General features: G+C 38.1%; 1 protein-coding gene across 1 annotated transcript in view; it reads right to left on the reverse strand.

The window, feature by feature from the left end:
* Window positions 1-25,113, reverse strand: part of LOC150098029 (uncharacterized) — a 995,665-nt gene that overhangs the window by 146,901 nt on the left and 823,651 nt on the right. The window contains exon 37 of the mRNA XM_090406661.1: window positions 2,578-2,613. Coding sequence (XP_090262787.1) covers window positions 2,578-2,613 — 36 coding nt within the window. The remainder of the gene's footprint in view (window positions 1-2,577; window positions 2,614-25,113) is intronic.

Raw genomic sequence — 25,113 nt, forward strand, 5'->3', positions numbered from 1 at the left:
ATGGAGGAGATAAATGTCTTCTTCTTTCAGACTGCATATTTATTCTCTTCATTCATTCATTCATTCATTCATCATCATAATAATAACCCTAAATATGGATATAGACATTATAACCTGTTCTGGTCTAATTTTTAATACAATAGCCGCTTTTGTGATCTATGAGGTCTTCTCTTCCCAATTGACGTATATTGGATGTTGGCCCTTTGGTCTAGATATTCCATCCAGTTTTGTTTATATTTGTTTAGTTTTCTACTATTGATTTTCTTTTTAGTTCTTTTGAAATATCATCATTCTTTTTTTTTTCTTTTTCTAATAATGTGTATTTTGCAGTCCTCATAAATCTTGTTTCACGTGTTATTTTATTTTTATATTTTATTTTATTAATTAATAACTTTACTTCTAACTGGAATTTGTACACAAAATGCCAATGTTTTAGATTTATCAAGAGATATTTTCATTCCCAAACTGTTCTACTATAGTGTTTAAATTAAATATTTTACAAATATTTAAAATTTTAAATCTAGCAACAAACCTTTACTAACATATATGCCACAATTATATCCCCTCTTCTCACTCTTTCTCTCTCTGTCCACAATGCTTTGCAATTTACATTCCAGTGACCAAAAACCATCTTATTTAATCAACTCTGGACCTTTCCACTACATTCTCTTCTCTCTCCATGAAAACCAGATGACCTCAATAACACAATCGGAAGAACAGCAGAATGTTGTGCCCCTCTACCAGAAAAGACCTGCATTTGATTTGTATCATTGATGAGAGGAATCTTTATATGGACTTTTTCAATTGAAGATGAGTTAGCTGATCTTACACAGAGGTAGCAGGGTTTCTTTCCCCGAAACTCAGGTTTTTCATACTGCATATTAGACATATCAGCCATGAGAACACACACAATTTACAGACAAAAAAAATGCTGTTGTTGGTGATGGGCAGTAGATAGCATTGATAGTAGTAGTGTCATTGTGTGACACTACTACTATCAATTGTTATTGGAGTATCAATTGTAGTTGGAGAATTAAATAGTAGATGAGATAGTGAGATGTGTGTGGCGGAGTAGAGTAGAGTGCCCTCCTACGATGAATCCTTGGAGGTGTTGTCATGTAATAATAATAATGATGATAATAAAATTGCTCTTTGTAAACTGTCTTCCTTATCTGATATTATTAACTAATCATCTGCAAATAATAACACATTTATTTTACTATTTCAGAAAATTTCTACATCGGGTTATTCAAACTGTTCTGTTATTAGTATTTCATTAATATAAATATTAAAAAGTGTTTGAGATGAACGATATCCTTGCTTTATAGATCGTTTTTCAGATATTTTTTGCATTTATTTTTATTACACTATATTTGTATATATTCAGTATTGCCTATAATAAAATATTAGATATATTTATTCTTCATTGATACAGCAAACAATAAATGTTTATTTTATCAAATGCTTTTTCATAATCAATAATCAAAACACAAAGGTTGATCGATTGGTAGAGCTTCTGCTACTAATGGTCATGCAAAAAGTTAAGCAAGTTTGAGCGTGGTTAGTAGTTGGAAGGGTTCAATCGTTCGATGCTGTTGGCACACTTTCCCTCGATGAGTCTTTGGACTCCCTGGAGGTGTCACATAATAATAATAATAATAATAATAATAATAATAATAATAATAATTAAATTCTCTTCTTTTCTATATAAGTAATTTTAAACAAAATAATGCACTCATTGTAGAGTGTTTTCTAAATCCATTTTGACATTCTAGTAATATTTTTTCACTATATTTGAATTTTGTTTTCATTAATCATTCTACTATACATTCTATTGCATGTATTCATTAAACCAATACCTATGTAAGCAAGATTTTTTTATAATTTTTTTAAAATATTAGTATTACTATACATGCACTGCACACTTATACACCAATTTAGGGACCGCTGGTGAAAACAGAAATTGACGAAAATCAGAACCTAGTCTTTATTTAGCTTGCAAATACATTTTGGCCACCAAAAATGTAAATAATGCAATATATATCGCTTGCGAATGTGTGCAAAAGATAAATAACACCCTAGGATATACAAAAGTACAGTAAAATGAACAAAAGCTTCCCTTTAAATATTTTGACTGTCCATTATATTTGGCTAACATTTCTTGCTCTCTCCTCATTTCACTGTACACCAACATATCAAATTCTGTCTTGTTCCATCACAATCTGTATGAGTTACACCACATTTTTTGTTAATTTCGTGAAGCAGTATACATTAGAATCATCTAAATTTATTTTTTTAGAAAAAAGTTTCAATTTATTGGCCACTGCTTCTATTAAGTAAGATGATGATAATGCATCAGATAAAGTTAAAAAAAGTAACACTGTTCTTTTTCTTCATAAGCATCCATCCATCCATCCATCCATTCCATTCCATTCCATTCCATCCATCCATCCATCCACCCACCCACCCACCCACCCATCCATCCATCCACCCCTCCCTCCCTCACACACACACACACACACACGCACACACGCACAAAAAAACAAACAAAATGAAAAACTTCATTGAAGTACTTACAGGTGGTCCAGTTTCACCTTTTGATCCAGCAGGTCCCTGAAAAGATTTGTCACTTTTTTAATTATGCATTTATGCTAATTTATAATTTACTACAATTTATTTTGATACAAGAATAACTGTAATTTATTTATAGTATTTATACACTGCTTGGAAAGAAGACAATGGGCACAATAATGTGTGGAACCAACAGCATGGTGCCCACTTTAATAGGATGTAAAACCTCCTTTGCTGCAATGACTGTAGAAATCTAATGGTGACATACTTTCCACACGTATATGATAGCAATCAATGGGAAGTTTGGACCATTCTTCCTGGACCACTGTGGGGTGGATATCTCTTGAATCACCTAACACTCCAATTCATCTGACAGATGTTCAATACAGTTAAGATCAGGGCTTTGTGGAGGCTAGTCAATTGTGGTGACATCCATGTCTATAAACCACGCAGTTATAACAGCAACGTTATGACAACCACATGCATTGCCTTGCTTTAAGAGACAATGATCAGTTCTAAGAAATGCCACAAAGCAGGAAGCATTGCACTGTCTGGAATGTTCAGATATCTCTCAGAGTTCAATGTTCATGGAACTACAAACAGAGGTCTGAGGCAAAACCAGGAAAAACAGGAACATACCATTACACTGCCACCTTCGAATTTCATAGTTAGGATTATGCACTCTGGTAAGAGACGTTCACTGGGCATCATCCACCTCACCCACACCTGTCAATCTGCTCAGCAGAGAGTGTAGTGTGATTTGTTGCTCCATAACATAGCTTTCCAGACAGTGCAAAGCAGGAAGCATTGCACTGTCTGGAATGTTCAGATATCTCTCAGAGTTCAATGTTCATGGAACTACAAACAGAGGTCTGAGGCAAAACCAGGAAAAACAGGAACATACCATTACACTGCCACCTTCGAATTTCATAGTTAGGATTATGCACTCTGGTAAGAGACGTTCACTGGGCATCATCCACCTCACCCACACCTGTCAATCTGCTCAGCAGAGAGTGTAGTGTGATTTGTTGCTCCATAACATAGCTTTCTAAGCTTCCAAGTCCCACCATACACACTTTTTGCACCACTGTAGATGATGCTACATGTTGGTTTGGGTAATGTAGGACTTGCATACTGTGGTCCTACCATGAAAACCCATGTTGTGAGCCTCAGTTCTTAATGTTTTGTGCAGATTCAGATTCATGTTTCAGTTGATGCAAGAAACTCTGCATTCAACATGTCAGCTGATGAATGGCACTTTTTACAAGTTATCCTTTGCAGCACACTGTGGTCACATTCAGTGATTGTAGTGGGTTGTCCACTGTGGGAAGCACTTGCAGTTAACTCTGTGTGCTTCCATCTCAGCATAGTATCTGTCACTGTTGACCTCTGATTACCCAAGTTTCAACAATTTGCTGAAGAGACAGGGCTGCAAAATGGCATCCTATCACAATGCCTCTTTCAAACTCCATCAGTTCACTTGTCACAGCCATTTCATCTGGGCACAGTTGCACTGACTTAGGAGCAACATATTCCTCCAATTTAAACTGGCTACAAGCGCATAACTCATTACATGGCACAATGCACTTTTCCCATGGGGGGTGTCCATTGACTTCTTTTCCAGCAATGTATCTGTAGCATTTTTGAAAATTATGGAGACAACTACCGTGTTTGAATAAAAACTTTAGTTTAATATAACTAAAATCTACAATTCGACGTTTCGACCTTTATGTCGAGGTCATCTTCTGGAACGTACAAATATACACAAGAAACAAGCTATACTACAATCAAACTGGTTCGTTAAAGACACTGACCAACTGCTACCACAATTGTTGCCCTGACCTCTGGTGAAAAAAAAAAAAAAAAAAAAAAATATATATATATATATATATATATATATATATATATATATATATATATATATATACATCAACGCTAGAGTCCTATTATTTGTGTTGTCTACTATATACATATATTAACATTATTCCAGCCAGTTGGAGTGGAATGGTTTCTAATACTAGCGGATTGGCTAGAGTCCTGACTTATGTTGAATCTTTCATATTAGGTTGGCTGAATGTGTGCCATCCAGATCCTTGGAATTTTCATACCATCTTTGTTATTGATATTTGGGTGGTTTCCACCTAAACTTATATATATATATATAAAAAAAAAAAAAATATATACAGGGTGTTCGGGATAAATTTGACATATTTATAATTAATTATATTTTTCCGTAAGTTACATGTATTAACACACACTTCTCTTCATTTAAAAGTTTGGACCCTTCTTCATTCATATACAAGATGTCAGAAAGGATGGATAGCTGGAACCCACCTGAATCATGGAAGAGAATAACTTGTATCATGATGATTCGTGCCCGCCATCAAAATAAGGATATTACGACTGCTGCCCAATGCTCCCTGAATACAGTAAAAACAATCAGGCATGAACTAGAGACTTGCAATGGTGACTACGAGGATGTAGCAAGAAGAAAGATCCCTAGCAGACGATCTGATTGCGTTCGTACAGCAGAATTCCTCGCAAATCTGCAGGAACAGGTGTTGAAGAACCCTGGCATTGGAATTCGGGCTTTGTTCGTGGAGTTGCTAACTGTAGTCAAGCCCTGGATAACAAGGGTAGCCAATGGTAGGCCGTATGTATGGCAGCAGGATTCGGCCCCTTGCCACACCTCTGGGAAAAGTCAAAAATGGTTGTCTGAAAATTTCTACGACTTCACCAGTCCAAATGTTTGGCCTCTAAACTCCCCAGACCTTAACCCCATGGATTATTTTGTATGGGGCGCAGTTGAAAAAGACACCAATCGCACTTCCAGTAATACAAAAGCCCAGTTAATGGATAAAACTAAAACAGTTTTTGCGGCCCTTCCCAGGGAGACTGTAGCATCAGCTTGTTCGAGGTTCCGAAGCAGAATTGAAGCTGTGATCGATGCTAATGGTGGTTATTTTGAGTAAATCTTGTTGATAGTATTGTAATTAACTCTGCCTGTAATGTTTTTTGTCAATTCATTAAATTTAATAGATACAAAGAAGATTTTCTTTTTCCTTACGAAACTGTCAAATTTATCCCGAACACCCTGTATATATATATATATATATACAGGGTGTTCGGGATAAATTTGACATATTTATAATTAATTATATTTTTCCGTAAGTTACATGTATTAACACACACTTCTCTTCATTTAAAAGTTTGGACCCTTCTTCATTCATATACAAGATGTCAGAAAGGATGGATAGCTGGAACCCACCTGAATCATGGAAGAGAATAACTTGTATCATGATGATTCGTGCCCGCCATCAAAATAAGGATATTACGACTGCTGCCCAATGCTCCCTGAATACAGTAAAAACAATCAGGCATGAACTAGAGACTTGCAATGGTGACTACGAGGATGTAGCAAGAAGAAAGATCCCTAGCAGACGATCTGATTGCGTTCGTACAGCAGAATTCCTCGCAAATCTGCAGGAACAGGTGTTGAAGAACCCTGGCATTGGAATTCGGGCTTTGTTCGTGGAGTTGCTAACTGTAGTCAAGCCCTGGATAACAAGGGTAGCCAATGGTAGGCCGTATGTATGGCAGCAGGATTCGGCCCCTTGCCACACCTCTGGGAAAAGTCAAAAATGGTTGTCTGAAAATTTCTACGACTTCACCAGTCCAAATGTTTGGCCTCCAAACTCCCCAGACCTTAACCCCATGGATTATTTTGTATGGGGCGCAGTTGAAAAAGACACCAATCGCACTTCCAGTAATACAAAAGCCCAGTTAATGGATAAAATTAAAACAGTTTTTGCGGCCCTTCCCAGGGAGACTGTAGCATCAGCTTGTTCGAGGTTCCGAAGCAGAATTGAAGCTGTGATCGATGCTAATGGTGGTTATTTTGAGTAAATCTTGTTGATAGTATTGTAATTAACTCTGCCTGTAATGTTTTTTTGTCAATTCATTAAATTTAATAGATACAAAGAAGATTTTCTTTTTCCTTACGAAACTGTCAAATTTATCCCGAACACCCTGTATATATATATATATTTTTTTTTCCACCAGAGGTCAGGCCAACAATTGTGGTAGCGGTTGGTTAGTGTCTTTAACGAACCAGTTTGATTGTAGTATAGCTTGTTTCTTGTGTATATTTGTACGCTCCAGAAGATGACCTTGACATAAAAGTCTAAATGTCGAATTGTAGATTTTAGTTATATTAAACTAAAGTTTTTATTCAAAGATGGTAGTTGTCTCCATAATTTTCAAAAATGCATTCGGATCACCATGCAAGCCTAAAAGAAAGGAATGTATCTGTAGGTTTATCTCTATCTATAGATTATCTTACATTATATATCTTATATTACGTGACACCTACAGGGAGTCCAAAGACTCACTGAAGGAGGGCACCTACTCTACAATTCTCTGTCTCCACTAACTATACAACTAACCACAACTACCATCATCTACACCAATGCTTTCTACTGCCCACCACCACCACTAGCATTTTCACAGACAATCACAAACATCCATGGCCATAGCGGGATTTAAACTCACAGCCTTTTGGCTGGAGAGTGGATATGCTAACCACTCGGTTAACCAGGTCAGCAGTATATATCTTATATATTATATTATTAAATCTATAGTTTATTTATAGGTTTCTGGGCTATTGTTGTTTAACATGTATGTAACTAACATTGGAAAGGGAATGAATGGTACAGATAATGCCCAATTGAGGAGAGCTATGAGAAGTAGAGCAGATGCTGTAGCCTTGTAAGAGGATCTGAATAGATGGGTGAATGGGCGAGTGTGTAGGGATATCAGTTCCAGAAACTTTTGGAACCTACTTCATATGTTAGTACAAGTTAAACCAACCATGCATTTCATGTATACTGGATGAAAAATATATCAACCATGATATACTTTGTATCAATATTATTTTGTTGGCATCTGACTTGTATTTCAATAGTATACTTTGCATCTAAGTTTTGAATGACATTAAAACAGATCACTGCTGATGTAAAAAAAAATATTATTTATTGGCTCTTATATTTCGATGCTTGATAAAAAGGCATCATATTAAAATAATGACTTTTGTAAAGTATCTTCACTTGGTTCCTTTGAGATTTATGCTTAATGTCTATGGCTTGTGATGTGAAACCAGATTTGTTGAATAACCCTGTTACTTTAGCCGATCAGCCAGTTAGTCCAAAATATTACAGGATTATTCAAAATGAATGAGTGGATTGTACTTGTTTATGAATTCTTTGTTTCCAGCATTATAAACATCAGTTATACATCATCTGACAGAAAAACAGTCAGATATTCAGGCACTCTATATATGCATCTCTTGTAATAAGACACACATCCAAATGATACTCCATTTCTTGTCAGACTCTTTGTAACTGGTCAAGAGTTATTAAATTCATTGCTGCTATAATTCAATGTCAAAGCTCTTGCAATGTGGTGGATAGGGATTACACATAAACGGTATCTTTAATGAATCCCCAAAGATAAAAATCACATGGGGTCAGGTCTGGGGAGCTGGGTGGCCACTTGAACAGCACAAGATCATCTGTCCCACTTGGACCCATCCAGCAGTTAGGAAGAGCTGCATTGAGATAATTACAGACATTACAGTGAAAGTGAGGGACCTCATCTTGCATGAAAATGAAGTCAGCAGAGTCATCTTCAAGCTGAGGGAACAACCAGATTTGTATTTTTTATTTGTATTTTGTATTTTTATTTTATATTTGTATTTGGGATGTCATACTTATCAAGGTATGACATCCCAGTTATTGTTGCCTCAGCAAAGAAAAAATGCCCATAAATTTTCCTCTGAGAAATGGCACAAAACACTTTCACTTTAGTTTGCAAACAGTTTTGTTTACGTTTGCATGTCGATGTTCTGTCCCCGATATTCTCACGGTATGATGATTCGGTTCACCACTTAAGTGAAAAGTTGATTCAAAAAAAAAAAAAAAAAAGAGTCGTGCTGAGAAGCATACATACATACATACGTCTGTTGAATTCTTCAAACATTAACTTCAGAAACACATGGGTGACCCATGCTTTTGCTTTAAAGATGCATCCCTCTTAAAATTTTCTGTACTATGAATAAATCTGCTTATGATGAAGAGGTTCTTTCTTAAATTCAGTGTGGCATTTATGTTGAATGGTAAATGAGGATTTACACTTTGAAAATTCAATAACACAAAATGCTTTCTCCTGAAGAGTTAATAAAAATGAGGAGTCACCATTTTTGTTAACTCTTTAAGCAAGTGAATGAAGGATCTTTTTGTTTCAAGCACTTACAGCATACTCCAGTAGTAAGAGCCTGCTGCTAGAAGGTGGGGAAAAGTAAACTCCCATAGTTTTCCTATCAGGTGATGTATAACACATGTTTGTATTATAGGAAATAAAAACTTCACAAACAAGTACAATCTGTTCCATCATTTTGAATAACCTTGTACAGATGACAGAAGTAAGACACCTGAACACCAGACAAGGATCAGGAATGTAATATGTTCTTTGACAGTATGCAGAAAAACAATGACAGTTTCTGACATATCAAAGATAGCATATTTGTGCAAAACCTGTCATATGCATTCCACTGTCACTTTAAGGAAGTTAGCATGTGAAGGATCTGGCAACTCTATTCATGCTGACTGCATGGTAGAATTGGTAGAATTTTTGTTTAAAACAAATGAAATAGTAATAGTTGTAGAAAGTTTTTTCACTTGGGTAAAAATTAAATTAAACTTATCAAGAAATTATATTCTTGTTTAATCCTTACACACAAGGTTTGTAGGTGAAGTATCTTCACAACTAGGCTACTTGTACATAGTAGTTGATGACTTCACATCATTTGCCTATGCATTTCAATCTTTCACCACTGTCCATGTAAAAAACCTTCTCTCTCTCTCTCTCTCTCTCTCTCTCCTTTGCTCACATCCTTCTTATACAGCTTCCAGGGATGAACTCTTGTTCTCCTGCCATTCTATGAAGAACCTTTTCAACGTTAATCTGATAAGAACCCCTTACCATCTTATATGTCTCTATCATATCAATATTCTTCCTCTTCCTCCTATCTATCAGATTCTGTATTTGCATCATCTCAACTTTTCTTCATACTCAACATTTCAGAGATTTGAAATGCATTAGTCTCTGTAATCTTTCAAAAATGTGGAATGCTTCATGATTTTGAGTGTCATCTTGTGTAGAATAATAGGCAATTGGTCCCACTGTGCATCAATCTGGTAACATACAAACTTGAATACATTCGTTATTATGAAAGTGCAGAATACAAGAGGGTACCCTAAAATAACCTGCATTTTTTTTTTTTAATTATTCAAGTTTATAATACTATATTCTAGTATCCTTCAAAGTACTCTCCATGTGAGTCAATGCACTTGTGCCAACGTTTTATCCACTGCTGGAAACAGTTCTTGAACTGTTCAACTGGAATACATGACCTCCAGTGACTATTCTTTCTCTTCATCCACATGAACGAACTGCTGCCCTTTCATGGTTTTCTTTATCAATGGTTAAAAAAAAAGTCACATGGAGAGATCTCCTCTGATGTTTTTTTTTTCCCCTCTGTGAGCAAACAAGGCACAAATTTAGTGGACACACATTTCTTTGCAAATCTTTTGTTAAAATTCACTGGCACAAACTCCATGACAAATTTATCTCTTCAGAAAATTATTCAATGGTCTTTCAATAATCTTCACTGATTGCCTGGTAAATGTTTTCGATGTTTACATAATTTCTGCTTGTTGAAAGTCCACCAGATTGTGGTTGGTCTTCAACTGACATGCCCCCATTTTTGAAATGGAAAAACCATTTGTCGACCTATGTTTTGCCTAAAGCATTATTCTTAAAGGCTTGCCAAAGCATAACAAAAGTTTCAGCTGCAGTTTTATCCAAAAGAAAACAAAATTTCACGCACATTCTCCGTTCCTTGTTAGCACTAACAAAAAAAGCAACCAGAACAACGAACCAGTTCAAACAGGATGACACCACTTGCCAGAATGGTGCAGAAAACTGCACACTCAAGATGCCTAATGGCATCATCCATAATTAGAAAATGTGCAAGTGCCAGGTTCAGACTTCGGTTATTTTTGGGTACCCCACTGCATGGCAGTGCAGATTATTATTATTTATCACCTCTAGGGAGTCCAAAGACTCATCGAGGGAGGGCATCTACTCTACACCTCTATCTCCACCACTCACAATCCACTAACTGACTGCAACTACACCAACGCCATCTATCACCGACCATTAAGTACTTAGGTAGTAGATGACTTTCAGTGTCTGCAATCTTGCTAACCGAGGACATGAAGTGGTGCTGGTGGTATTTTTGGTCCCAGAGCAGAAGGTTTCGACTCAACAAACACATTGTCTATATCATATGTAGCAGTTACTGATCTACTATTTTAATCTATTAACATCATCCTCTCATATTTGATTTCTTCTACCTGCCACATATTCCAAAAATCTCTATAGGATTTTTCTTGATCTAGTTAGCAAATTGTTGCTCATGTAGCACTCTGGTTATCCTTATCAACTGAGTCATCATCCTAGACTGCTCTTTATGATTCTCGTGCTGATGATTATTATTATTTGTTTTATACTGCTTCTGTTATGTTCTCTTCCAGATTGTATTCTTATTCTCTCTATTCATCTATTTTATATCTACTTTATTGAATCTTCTGACCTTTGAAACCTGTTCAGGTTTATCTTCACTCACTCTTTTTGTTTTACTAGTTTCAATTACTCCTCTTGCATCCCAGGCCACCCATTCCTATTCTGATCATCCTCATACACACATTAGCTACTACTACTACTTCCAACATCCACTCTCTTTATGCTGTTTGACTATTCTCCCCTATTTTTTCATATCCTGCATTGCTGTTCTCTGGTTCTCATACCTCACACAATGCTCCTCTCCATTTCCAAGCCCTTCAGTCCCACTACTCTCCTGCTCCTTCACATCATGGCTCTTACTTTGCCTGATCTTTTGTTCATATCACTTATTACTCTCCCTTTCAGAAACAGAAACAGTCTCTCCAATTAACTTATGCTAAACCTATCTAAATGTAAGCTTTATGCAATTCCATCTGTCTCTCAAATTTATCTCATACATTAATAAACAACACTCCTTTCTTCTCATACAGCCACCATACAATTTGTAATTCTTGCTCACCATCCCAATCCACTGCTGTTATACCTGAACAACCTACTGACTACCTTTCCCATAGTGTTGTCTTTCACTCATCTCAACAACCTCTTAATATTAATCCTCACATTATTCATCTGTTCAAAATTTTGGTTAGACTAAGGAAAAATGGAGTAAGTGAGCTCTATTTATGGGAGTTTGGTGTAAATATTATAAGGATACACGAAAGTGATTTTTAAAGTCTTTAATTGTTTCTGATGATAAGGTTTAATTGCAGAAAAAGAAAAAAAACATCACTCATATAATTTACAGCAAAACTTTGTGCATATGATAACATCTATGCTTTTCAACCAACAAACTTATCTAAATTCCCATTGAGACTGTGAAAGTCTTTAGTAGCATATGAATTTCATTGCCCAGTGTGAGACCGCCACAGTGATTATTGGAAACATGAAGTGGCTCTAAAAAGTTCAATGTTTGGATACTGTTTAAGTATCCCATAATGCAATACACACATCCTTATGGAAATGTATAATGCTATGCATTATGAGAAGAGCCACTATCCAGACCAGTTTCAGTTTGGGTTGTGGTCGAATGGTCTAGGTTACAGTATAACCATTGGTGTGTTGGGACTGGCTTGCAAAAGCCGGTTGTTAATGTTTTTAAGTTGGGCGAGCTGGTTATTAAAATTCTTTATGAAAGGATAGATGATGAATGATAGTATATACTTTTTCTCATAAATATTTTGAAATTGTATAATAAACATTTACATATATTATTATTATTATTATCATCATCAAAAATAAATGCATAAAGGAGAATTCACAAAACACACACTCAATTTACAAACAGGGATTTGGAAACGATTTCATTTACTAAACAATGTCTATATTCATTAAAACACAAACACGTTATCAAAACTCCCGTTCTGGGCATTTGAATAAACAATAATGCCTTATTTTTTGGCGAATTTCCAAGAACATGTAACATTAAGTTCTTGGAAATCAGTTCTTACAACAATTAAAACAGCTAGAAAAATAATTAACACTAAAGCAGTCAGTAGTGCAGAAGCTGAAAGAGGTTTTAGTTTAATGAACGTGATATGTTCAAAACTTAGAAACAGTTTAACGGTTGAACATATTTCTGATTTCATAACGATTCATTTACTGGGTAAAGAATTAAAAGAATGGTATGCAATACCTTTCGCAAATTCATGGATAAATAAAAATCACAGATTGGCCACAGATACGAGGGTAAGACAGAAAAAGGAGAAACATTTTAGTGAAAATCAAATTTCTGTTTGGAAATTATTATAAAAATTTGGGAAAAATATTTTTCAATAAAATAAATATTGAATTATTGTTTAGTTTTGTTATTATCACAATTTGTTTCATGAAAGGATTTGAAAACATTCACTATGTATCCTGCCACAGACCGACATAAAATATTCGTTAATTAAATACCTTTAAATTTTCATTGTAATTTGCCGACATAGTGTAATTTCTCGTGAATATTGCCCCAGTCTATAAGAGGCTCACAGATAAGTACGTGAAAAAAACCTAAAAACATGATGCAAAATATTCTATGCCGGCTTGTCATTATGTCGGCGTAGAATATTCTTCCCCCCCACACTTTTTCCCTGGTCACATCAGTCCCGGTTCTATACTTTGCGGGACCCTGTCTGAAATAGAATAGTGATTAATATTATTATTATTATTATTAAACAAGACCTCATGGAGTCAAAGACTCATCTAGGAGGTCCTTTTATCTCACACACATCTCATCATACCGGGTCTTAAACACATTCAAACTCCTTGCAGACACCACACTCTCAGGCAAGGCATTCCAATCATTCACAACTCTGCATGAAAAAAACCTACTTCTCACTTCCCTACTCACACCCTCTTTATACAGTTTCCAGGGATGACCTCTGGTTCTCCCCTGATCTCCCACTATTCTCTGTAGAACTTCTCCACCATTGATCCTATAACAACCCCTTACCAACTTGTAGGTCTCTATCATATCTCCCCTCTTCCTTCTCTCCACTAGACTCTGCAAATTACATTTTTTCAATCTTTCCTCATACTCGACATTCCAGAGGTCAGAAACTACCTTAGTCAGTCGCCTTTGGACCCTTTCCAACATCTCTTCATCCTTCTGAAAACCAGGTGACGAAATCTGGGCACAATAGTCCATGTGATGCCCCTCAAAGATAAAAAATAATTATTTTAGGGCACTTGCTTTGCCAGTGTGGGGTCCTCTACCTCTGCACAGTACACACCAGCCCTGGGTCACATAAAGCGAGCCGGATGAAAATGCTGTGGTGTGCTGTTAAAAATTTACCAGCATACCACTGAGTATAACCAAGTGAAAAAAACTTCAACATCTATCTTCAATCTAGAGTATTTTTGTAATAAGGTATTACACCTTTTGACTATTTGAATATTAGAAATATATGACTTTTGCATGAGACCACTGATGAAACCTCAATAAAGGTCGAAACCAGTCTGGGTAGTCATGTTGGAGGCTTAATGGATTTTTTACAACACTCAAAAAGAATTAAAATAGAATTTAATACTTCCTATATTTCGTCCTCGTCACTAAGACATCTACGGGGCAAAAACAATTAATGTAACATACACACACAAATCTTACAATACTAAGCCCTACCACGTGGGTGACACTAAAGTCCTATCTAGGTGGAGTGCCCTCTAAGGGCGGTAGTAGGTGGCCAGGAATGTAAGGTGGGACCTCTGGTGATGAGTGTTTCCCAAATCTTCGGAAGCTTAATGCAACCGTATTTATTAAGATTTGGTTGGTTTCTGAGAGCTGCTCCTGCTTCTAAGAAAAATCTCTCTTTCTTGAGTTTGCTGTGGTGGAGCATGGTGGTTTTCTTCCTTGATACTCTGTGGGGGGGGGTGTCCAAAACATGGTCAGCTAAGCCTGAATGGCCATAGTTGTGTTTACAGATGTAAGACTTGTGTTCCTCCAGGCGGATGGATGCTGATCTGCCTGTCTGTCCAAAGTACGCCAGCTTACAGGAACAGGGTACTTTGTAAACTCCAGGCAGCGAGAGAGAGGAGGGAGCTGATCTTTCGTAGAACGGATAAGGGTAGCAAGTTTGTGGTAGGGCTTATATGCTGTGTGTAGGTTGTACTTTTTTAGTATCTTGGCTATTTTTTCAGATGTGCCACGGATGTAGGGTATGGTGATGGCATTTTTAAAATCTTGTTGACGAGAAGGATGGGGAATGGGGGAGGAACTGATTATTTTTTTGATACTGTGTTCACTGTAGCCATTGGAGAGGAAAGTGCTGTGTATGTGGTTAAGCTCAGTAGTAAGGGCAGTTCCACTGGAACAAAGATTGTGGGCTCTCTTGCTAAGAGTTTTAATGATGCCATATTGTTGTGAGGGGGTGGTGGTGGGAGAGTTTGTGAATGTATCTGCCTGTGTGTGTTGGTTTTCTGTATACAGTGAAGGCAAGTGCATCATTAGGCAGGCGTGTGACTAAGGAGTCTAGGAAGGGTAAACAATTGTTCTTTTCCTTTTCCATAGTAAACTGGATTCTTGGATGTAGGCTACTTATTTGTGGTTGTGGTTTGTCTTTAATTTTGGTTAAAGACAAACCACAACCACAAATTCAACCGCTCCAGACAGTAGTAAACCTCTCTTCCAAAAGGCTCAATGACGATGCCGTCAGCGCCCTTTGCCTCGGCCGTAATTTTGCCGTCACTCCCAAGGAAGTGCCAGTGCTCGATGTAATGGTTAACATCAAACGGGGGATCGGTCACTTACCGTCGGAGATAGCCAACAACATCAGACTTGACGTAGCCAACATCCTTGCTCATTCTTCGCCTCCAAAAAGCAACTTATCATATGCCCAACGTATGGCTCTCCTGAAACTACGCAAAGAAAAAAGTATCGTCATCACCAGAGCAGATAAGAGTAATGCCACAGTCATTCTTAATACCAGTGAATACAATCGTAAAATGAACATTATCCTCTGCGATCGCGCTACCTACATCTCGCTAGAACACGACCCCACAAAAACACAAGTTAAGAAATTAAAAATCTTGCTTAAGAAAGTAACCTCCTGGCCCCCTGACGTCACGAAAAAACTTAAACCTTTCCGCTCCCATCCCCCCCACCCCCCCGAATATACACGGTTTACCAAAAATCCACAAACCCAATTCCCCACTCAGGCCTATAGTAGATGCCACCAATGCACCTTGCTACAGACTGTCTAAACAGCTGGCCAACTCTCTGACCCCCTCACCGGAAGGTCCACTTCCTATATAAAAAACTTGACCCACTTTAAAGCCCTCACAAAAAATTTAACCTTGAATAATGCAGACATATTGGTAAGCTTTGATATCTCCTCTTTGTTTACCAATATTCCCTTAACTGACACCTTATCTCTCTTAGAAAACGTTTTTCCCTCTGCCATCTTAGATCTCTTTTCCTTTGCCATTAACTCTGGGTATTCCTCTTGGAAGAACAAAATCTACAAGCAGATAGAGGGAACTGCAATGGGTTCCCCCCCCCTCTCACCCACCCTTGCCAATTTCTATATGAAAGATTTCGAAAAATGAGCCATAGACTCAGCCCCACTCAAACCTTCTATCTGGCTAAGATATGTAGATGATGTGTTCTCTATTTGGCCTCATGGCCCAGACACATTAGACTCCTTCCTCAGTCATCTCAATAGCCTACATCCAAGAATCCAGTTTACTATGGAAAAGGAAAAGAACAATTGTTTACCCTTCCTAGACACTTTAGTCACACGCCTGCCTAATGATACACTTCTTGCCTTCACTGTATACAGAAAACCCACACACACACAGGCAGATACATTCACAAACTCTCCCACCACCACTCCTCACAACAATATGGCATCATTAAAACTCTTAGCAAGAGAGCCCACAATCTTTGTTCCAGTGGAACCGCCCTTACTACTGAGCTTAACCACATACACAGCACTTTCCTCTCCAATGGCTACAGTGAACACAGTATCAAAAAAATAATCAGTTCCTCCCCCATTCCCCATCCTTCTTGTCAACAAGATTTTAAAAATGCCATCACCATACCCTACATCCGTGGCACATCTGAAAAAATAGCCAAGATACTAAAAAAGTACAACCTACACACAGCATATAAGCCCTACCGCAAACTTGCTACCCTTATCCGTTCTACAAAAGATCAGCTCCCTCCTCTCTCTTGCTGCCTGGAGTTTACAAAGTACCCTGTTCCTGTAAGCTGGCGTACTTTGGACAGACAGGCAGATCAGCATCCATCCGCCTGGAGGAACACAAGTCTTACATCTGTAAACACAACTATGGCCATTCAGGCTTAGCTGGCCATGTTGTGGACACCACCCACAGAGTATCAAGGAAGAAAACCACCATGCTCCACCACAGTAAACTCAAGAAAGAGAGACTTTTCTTAAAAGCAGCAGCAGCTCTCAGAACCCAACCAAATCTTAATAAATACGGTTGCATTAAGCTTCCGAAGATTTGGGGAACACTCATCACCAGAGGTCCCACCTTACATTCCAGGCCACCTACTACCGCCCTTAGAGGGCGCTCCACCTAGATAGGACTTTAGTGTCACCCACGTGGTAGGGCTTAGTATTGTAAGATTTGTGTTTGCATGTTACATTAATTGTTTTTGTAATCCCTGTAGATGTCCTAGTGACTAGGACGAAATATAGGAAGTATTAAATTCTATTTTAATTCTTTTTGAGTGTTGTAAAAAATCCATTAAGCCTCCAACATGATGTCCTCACAGCACTTAAGCCTCTACACATGGAGTCTGGGTAGCGGAGCATTATACATTATTATTATTATTATTATTATTCAGGCCTCCAAGGAGTCAAAAGACTCATCGAGGGAGGTCCTTTCTAAGACATAAAGTCTGTCAAGACTCATCGAGGGGAGGTCCCCCCCTGAGAAACACAAAGTTTATCATACCACTCCTTAAACCCACTGACCGTTCTCGCTCCCACCACTCCATCAGGCAATGCATTCCACGGCTCAACCACCCTCCACACAAAGAAACCACTCCGTACCCTCTTGCTCACAGTTTCCTTTCGTAACTTCCAGGGATGGCCTCTTGTCATCACTCCTTCCCGCTGATCAACCAAGCGAAAGAACTCCCCAGTGTCAACCCTGTAACCACCTCTCAACAGTTTAAAAGTCTCAATCATATCACCTCTCCTTCTTCTATCCACCAAACTCTGCAGTCCACATTCTCTCAGCCGATCCTCATAACTATCCTTGTACAGTCCTGAAACCATCTTTGTCATCCGTCTTTGTATCCTTTCCACAGTTAATTTATCCCCTTCAAATCCTGGGGACCAAATCTGAGAACAATAGTCCAAGTGTGGTCTGATCAGAGACTTATACAACGGAATGATAACCCTCTTATCTCTGCAGGTCAGTGTCCTTCTCATAATAGCAGCAATCCTCTGTGTTATCTTCACCACCTTTGCAATATGTCCCCTAAACTTCAGGTTTCTATCAATCATCAACCCCAGATCTCTTGTCTCCCCTACTTCCTCCAGTATAACTCCTCCCATAGAGTATGCAGCATCCCATCGATGTTTCCCAAACGTCAAGACCTTACATTTTGCTGCATTAAACTGACACCCCCATTCATTTGCCCATCTATCTAGCTTATTTAAATCCTCTTGCAGGGCTACCACATCTGCACTATTACTAATAATCCTTCCAAGCTTCGCATCATCTGCAAACAACTGAATATCCCCCTGCAATCCACTGGCTATGTCATTGATATAAAGGTTAAACAATATAGGTCCTAGTACTGAGCCCTGTGGGACCCCACTTGTAACCCTCTGCCTCCTGGAAACTGCTCCACCATACACAACTCTCTGATACCTATCAGACAGCCAATACTGAATCCAGTTGACCAATCTGACATCCAGATCCATGAGCTGCAACTTAAATATCAGCTTATCATGTGGCACCCTGTCAAATGCCTTCGCCAAGTCTAAGAAAATTGCAGTATATGCCTTTCCCTCATCTAATGCTCTTGTAACTTTATTATAAAAGGCTAGCATATTGCTAAAACAAGAGCGTCCTTTCACAAATCCATGTTGATTCTCACAGATAACATTACCCTCATCTGCCCAATGCTGTACACGGTCCCTCACTACTTTCTCCAAGATCTTAACAACTACTGATGACACACAGACTGGCCTATAATTAGACACTTCCAGTCTGTTACCACCCTTATGCAATGGCACTATCTTACCTTCCTTCCATTCCCTGGGCACCTTTGCCAAAGCCAGACTTTCATTGAAAAGCCACGTTAAAGGTACTGTCAATTCCCTAGCACATTCTCTCAAAACTCGTGGCGAAATACCATCCAGTCCCACAGCTTTACTGACATCCAGAGTACTCAGTATCTGAAACACACTCTCCTCCTGTACCTCCAGACCTCGTACCAGTCCTATCCCTCTAGCATTAAAACTGACTCCTCTAGGATGAAATACTCCAATAAAGTGTTCATTAAACAATTCCACTATGTCCTCTGCATCAGTCACTCTATTCCCATTTTTATCCCACAATATCATTCTTCCACAGTCATTTCTCCTCCTACTGGCCACATAGCTAAAAAATTCCCTAGGATTTTCTTGGGATCTTAGGGCCAATCTCCTCTCATATTCCAGTTTCGCTTTCCTTACCACACGAGTCACTCTTCTGGCCTGTGTCTTATATTCCTCATGCATCTCTTCACCTGTCTCCTTATATCTCTTCCATAGCCTCTTTTTCGCATGCAATTCCTGTTTAATATTGTTTGTCATCCACTTTACTCCAAATTGCGCCCTCTTCTTCACTCGTGGTATACAACTTACCATTGCTGATAACAAATATTCTTTCACAATTTCCCACGCACTGGTGATATCCCTGCCTTCCAATTCCTCCCTCCATGAAACTTCCCGAAGTTGACGTCTAAGACTATTATAATCACCTGCCTTATAATTCCACATAAGTTCCCGTCTCTTTGATACTCCTGCATGTCTATTCATTTTCCAAGTCAAAACCATATGGTCACTCTCTCCAACTGGTGGGAGAGACGTCAACTCAGTTATTATCAACTCTTCTGATGCTATAACCAAATCCAAAATTTTTGAACCTCTTGTTCCCTCTGTTACATGTTGCCTAAGACATTTGTCCCTCAAGAATTCTAGAAATTCCATTCCCCTATTGTTACATGCATCTTCCTCTCTCCAATTTATACTACTGAAGTTAAAATCTCCCATAACAATCATTCTTCTTGCACTTGCCAAACTTAGCTGTCTAAACATCTCCTGGTCCCCATCCTCTGTGCTCCTGGGTCTGTAGCAACACCCCACTAAATATCCTGTCCTGCCTACCTCTACCTCACACCATACGCTCTCAAAATCATTTGTCTCTACCTTACTACCTTCCAAATTCTCCACTCTTAGAGGACATAGGTCATTACTTATCATAAGCAGCACCCCACCACCACGCTTTCCCCTCCTATCCTGGCGAAAAATGCTATACCCAGCGACTTCTATTCCTGTTTTTATATCCCCTTCTGTCAACCACGTCTCAGTGATAGCAATAATTTTTGGCCAGGCTGATGCTATCTGCGCCACCAATTCCTCTCCCTTATTCCGGATACTCCTGGCATTAGTATACAGCATATAAATGCCATTGTTTCTATACCCAGCATTATCCCTTCTAGACTCCACTGGGCTCAGTCTTACCTGACATTGTCTCCCTTCTCCCAAGTATCCATTCCCACAAGAGGCCACCCCTGCTATCATCCTCCCTGGGACACACTGACTCGTTCAGAACAGCAATCTCTCCAGATGCCTACGTCCTTCCTCATTCAAATGTAAACGGTCTCTCGCAAACAACTCCTCTCTTTCTTCAAACGCACTCCAAGCATCCACATATACCAGTCCTCTCTTGTCACACATTCTCGCTATTATGCCATTCAATATCACCGCTCTTCTGCTCAGCTCATCATTATCATACCTAGGCAACACGCACACTATTTTTCCTCTCTCTGTCTTCTTCCGTACAGTCTCAAGCAAAAATCTCATATCTCTCGCTGCCCGACTTACATTACCACTCAAGTCATTCGTTCCTACCATCACAATCATCTCATCCACCCTTTCACTTCTCTTAATTTCCATAGCCACCCTTTCTATTGTTCCTCCTGGCAAACACTCCTCACGCATCCTATCCTGAACACCACGGATCATTGAGTCACCATACATTATACCTCTTACCATTCCATCGCTCCTATTGTTTCCATTCTCTCCTCTTCTTTCATTCCCATACCTCTCTCTTCTACTGTTTCCATTCTCTCCTCTTCTAGCACTCCCATACATCTCTCTCATTCCCTCTCTCCTACTGTTTCCATTTTCTCCACTTCTAGCACTTCCATATCCCTCTCTCATTCTGTCTCTCCTACTACTGTTTCCATCCGCTCGTCTTCTAGCATTCCCATACCTCTCTCTCATTCCATCTCTCCTACCGTTTCCATTCTCTCCTCTTCTAGCACTTCCATATCTCTCTCTCATTCCGTCTCTCCTACTGTTTCCATCCTCTCGTCTGCTAGCATTCCCATACCTCTCTCTCATTCCCTCTCTTCTACTGTTTCCAATCTCTCCTCTTCTAGCACCCCCATACCTCTCACTCATACTCCTTAAATTCTCTCTCTCTCCTACTCTGATTCGCCTTGCATTCATCTCTTCCATTCTCCTAATCTTATCTTTCATACTTCTGCTCTCATTCACTAGACATTCCACCTCCTCTTTCAACTCATCTATCTCCCTCTGCAGGTCAGTCACTCTTAATCTAAATTCACTCTCCCAAATAAAACCATCTCCTAAACTTCCACAGTCACTCACACCTTCCACACTATCAACCATTATTTTCTCATTCTCTCCTATCATACTACTTGTCTTCCTACATTCATTCTCCGTTCCTGGAGCAACAAAGTCGGATATCGATATATCTAATGTACTTATTTCCTCCAACTGCCTGCATTTTGCGCACATACGCTCTCCACTCTCTTTAACAAACCACATATGTAATTCCTTAGAAGCATACATGCCGCAAGTACTGCATGCCACAAAGTCCCTTATGATATTGTTAATAATTGAGTTCTTAAATGGCGGAGGACTTGGCGTTACGCCACTTGCGACTGCTGCTGAATCCACCATCATTCCTTACTGCCGAGTAGCGTAATCCTTAATAATTATTCAATTAATAAATAAGAGGGGAAAAAAGTACAAACATCAGAACATTTAAGTACTAATATAGTTAAATAAAATGAAATATAACTAAATACAGTAACTTAGCTTCGTTTTGTCTTCCGCCGTTACGCGTTCGATTCTGACGGTACCAACATATATTATATCGCGACAGCAACTAACTTCCGAAAAACAACCACTGAAGTACACTCGTATTCAGAGAAACAATTCAGCACTCAAAAACGTAGAAAAACGGGGAAAAAAAACGGACTATTCACCGATTAAAAATCACTTTCTTCTGCACAGCTCAAATTCACCGCCACGTGCTACGGCGACCACATGTCTGTAAGGATACATGTAAACCCTTACAGACATGTAAGGATACATGTCTGTAAGGATTTACAGGATTGTGTGTGGAAGAGATTTCATAAGATGCATATAACAGAGTAGTACAACACTAGCTATCTTCAATCTAGAATATTTTTGTAATAATAAGATATTACACCTTATTACAAAAGATCAAGGGAATAGGAAGCAATAATTTTGTGTCCAATTGTCTTTAAAGACACAACATGTAAAGTCATTATGTAAAGTACAACTGGCATTAAAGTATTGTTGTTTTTATATATATATATATATATATATATATATATACATACTAGGCCCCCCCCTACGCCGCCCAATCCCCCGAGTTCCTAGAGTTAGTCTAGCAACATCTATTTGTTCAAAAATATAATTTGAAACTTGTAAATAATCAAACTGAGAATACTTCTCTGTAACTAATCAAATAAAGTAAACAAATATGAAGTAATCAGAATCAATTTAATGGTTTAACAGATCTATGTGATGCATTTATGATATATTTCATTGTGTCTAATAGCATGAAGGTGATCATCTAGATCTATGTACTGCAAGGCAGAAGTAGTATAGATTTCACTAACATACAAGTCTCTAGTTAATGTTCCAGTTATGCACATTAATTACTTTTCTAAATTCCTTAAAGCAACAAAATAAGATGTTATTATTTAATTAAAGAACGGATGCTAATGATCGGCTCAGTGATTATTTCTGTGGAAAACTGTAATGGGTCCTAATATACTCATGGATGAGTGATATCACTGTATTTGTTCTACCTCCCATTTGAATTTCACAACCTATTCGGATCAGATCTTTGTAAACTTCACAAGAGAAAGCATTAATGTGATAAACATCTATAAATGATCCTGATGAAAATGCTTTTCAAGATGAAGAGATGTTATAGAAGAGATATTGTGTGCTGAAATCACATGAGATATGGCAGAGAAACAGGTACAATACTCAACAGGTATTGAGATGGTATATAGGCTTTTTTTTTTTCTCTATAACAGTTTATAAACAGATCTTTTGAATAACAATTAAAAATGATGTGATTGTAATGGAATGGAAGGTATATTTTTACTTTTTATAATTATTACTATTTGACCTGCATTGAATAAATATATATAATATTAATTTATAAGGGTGTTTTGCCCTCATCAGGGTGAAATTATGAGCAACTCAAGTGTAGTGGAAATAGGAAATGATGGCTTACTTGTGAGCTAGCAGAAGATATATGAGGAATTAGATAAGCATGCTGTCAATAAGCCAATAGGATTTAATGATATATTACCATGTGTCTTTAAGGGAATGTTCCAGGAAGTTGACAGTAAAATTAGCATACTTGTCTAATAAATTTTACAACAGCACAGGTCTCAAGGGAGTGGAAAAAAGTAAAATTGTTCCTCTGTATAAACATGGAGATAAGACTGCAGCTACAAATTATAGACCAATCTGTATATCTGGGACTGTGTTAAGGTATTGGAGAGATTAGTGAGAACTAGGATAAAAAATGGGTTGATAAGCAGTACTCTCTGTGACTATCAATAGTGATTTGTTAAAAGGAGATCATGTTTTTTAGCAAGTCACGTATGTGCACTGGTGTGCAAAAGATAAGAATGAACTACATTTTAACCTGTATGTGAAAAACTTTTCATGACTACAGCCAAATGTAGACATAAATTTATTGCCAACATACTAATAATTTATATTACACAAAAAATGTGTTATAAATTTCGTACAAATTAAACTGCAATACAGATTTGACAAAAGTTACAAATTTCCTAAGGACTTAATGTACATTGCTTATAGAAAACTATGCAGAGAGACATTTTAGTATGGAATATGTCCACCACAAACTGTGATGCATCTCTCGCAGTGTCATACTATGCTTAACATCGAGTGATTTAGGAATTCTTGAGGCAAACTGCCCCACTCCTCCTTCAGAGTCAGCCTTATTTGTTTTCTGAAGGGGAATTTTGAGCAGCAACAGGTCTCCCTATTGTGTCCCAAACGTGTTCTATTGCGTTGAGATCTGGAGTACATTCTGACTACTCAATTCAATGAATATCCTTAGTCTCCAGAAGCATCTCCATCATTCATGCATAATACAGTGTGGCAGTAGCATCCTTAAAATTAATTTCACCCAGAGCACAACAGAACAATCGAACATGATGTTGAACTTCGTAGCAATATCGTTCAACTGTCATAGTCCCTTCTTTTGAGCACTTGTAGCACAATGCATCCATTAAGCATAATGCCTCCCCACACCATGACCCCAACACTGCCATTTCTATCCCTTTCAAGAACATTCTTGAGATGGTAAACAGTACCACTTTCACGTCAGATCAAGTATTATCTAGAATAAGAGGAAAGACTAAATTGACTCTCATTTGTAAAGAGTACATTAGCCCATTTGGTGTCTTGTCCAATTTTTATGGATATAACATCACTGAAAATGTGCTCCATGATTAGCTGCAGATAAAGGGATACAGACCACAGGAACGTTGAGTGTATAGGCAGACTTGTTTCAGGCATCTTGCCACAGTTGGCAAGATATTATTTGCATACCTGTGCTTGAATGAAGCCAACTTGCAAGCTGATCTGCTGTGGCATGCCAATTACATTTAGCTGTTATAATGAAAAATCTGTCTCCATGCTCCATGCAGAGCAAGGATGACCTCTCAGTAAATGCCTGGAACACATTCTATTGGTTTGAAACGCTGCCCAGAACCTAGATAAAACTAGATACAATGTG

This window comes from Typopeltis vanoorti, chromosome 16 (genome assembly GCF_054136105.1).
Source record: "Typopeltis vanoorti isolate ZY-2024b chromosome 16, IOZ_Tvanoo_1.0, whole genome shotgun sequence".
Lineage (NCBI taxonomy): Eukaryota > Metazoa > Arthropoda > Arachnida > Uropygi > Thelyphonidae > Typopeltis > Typopeltis vanoorti.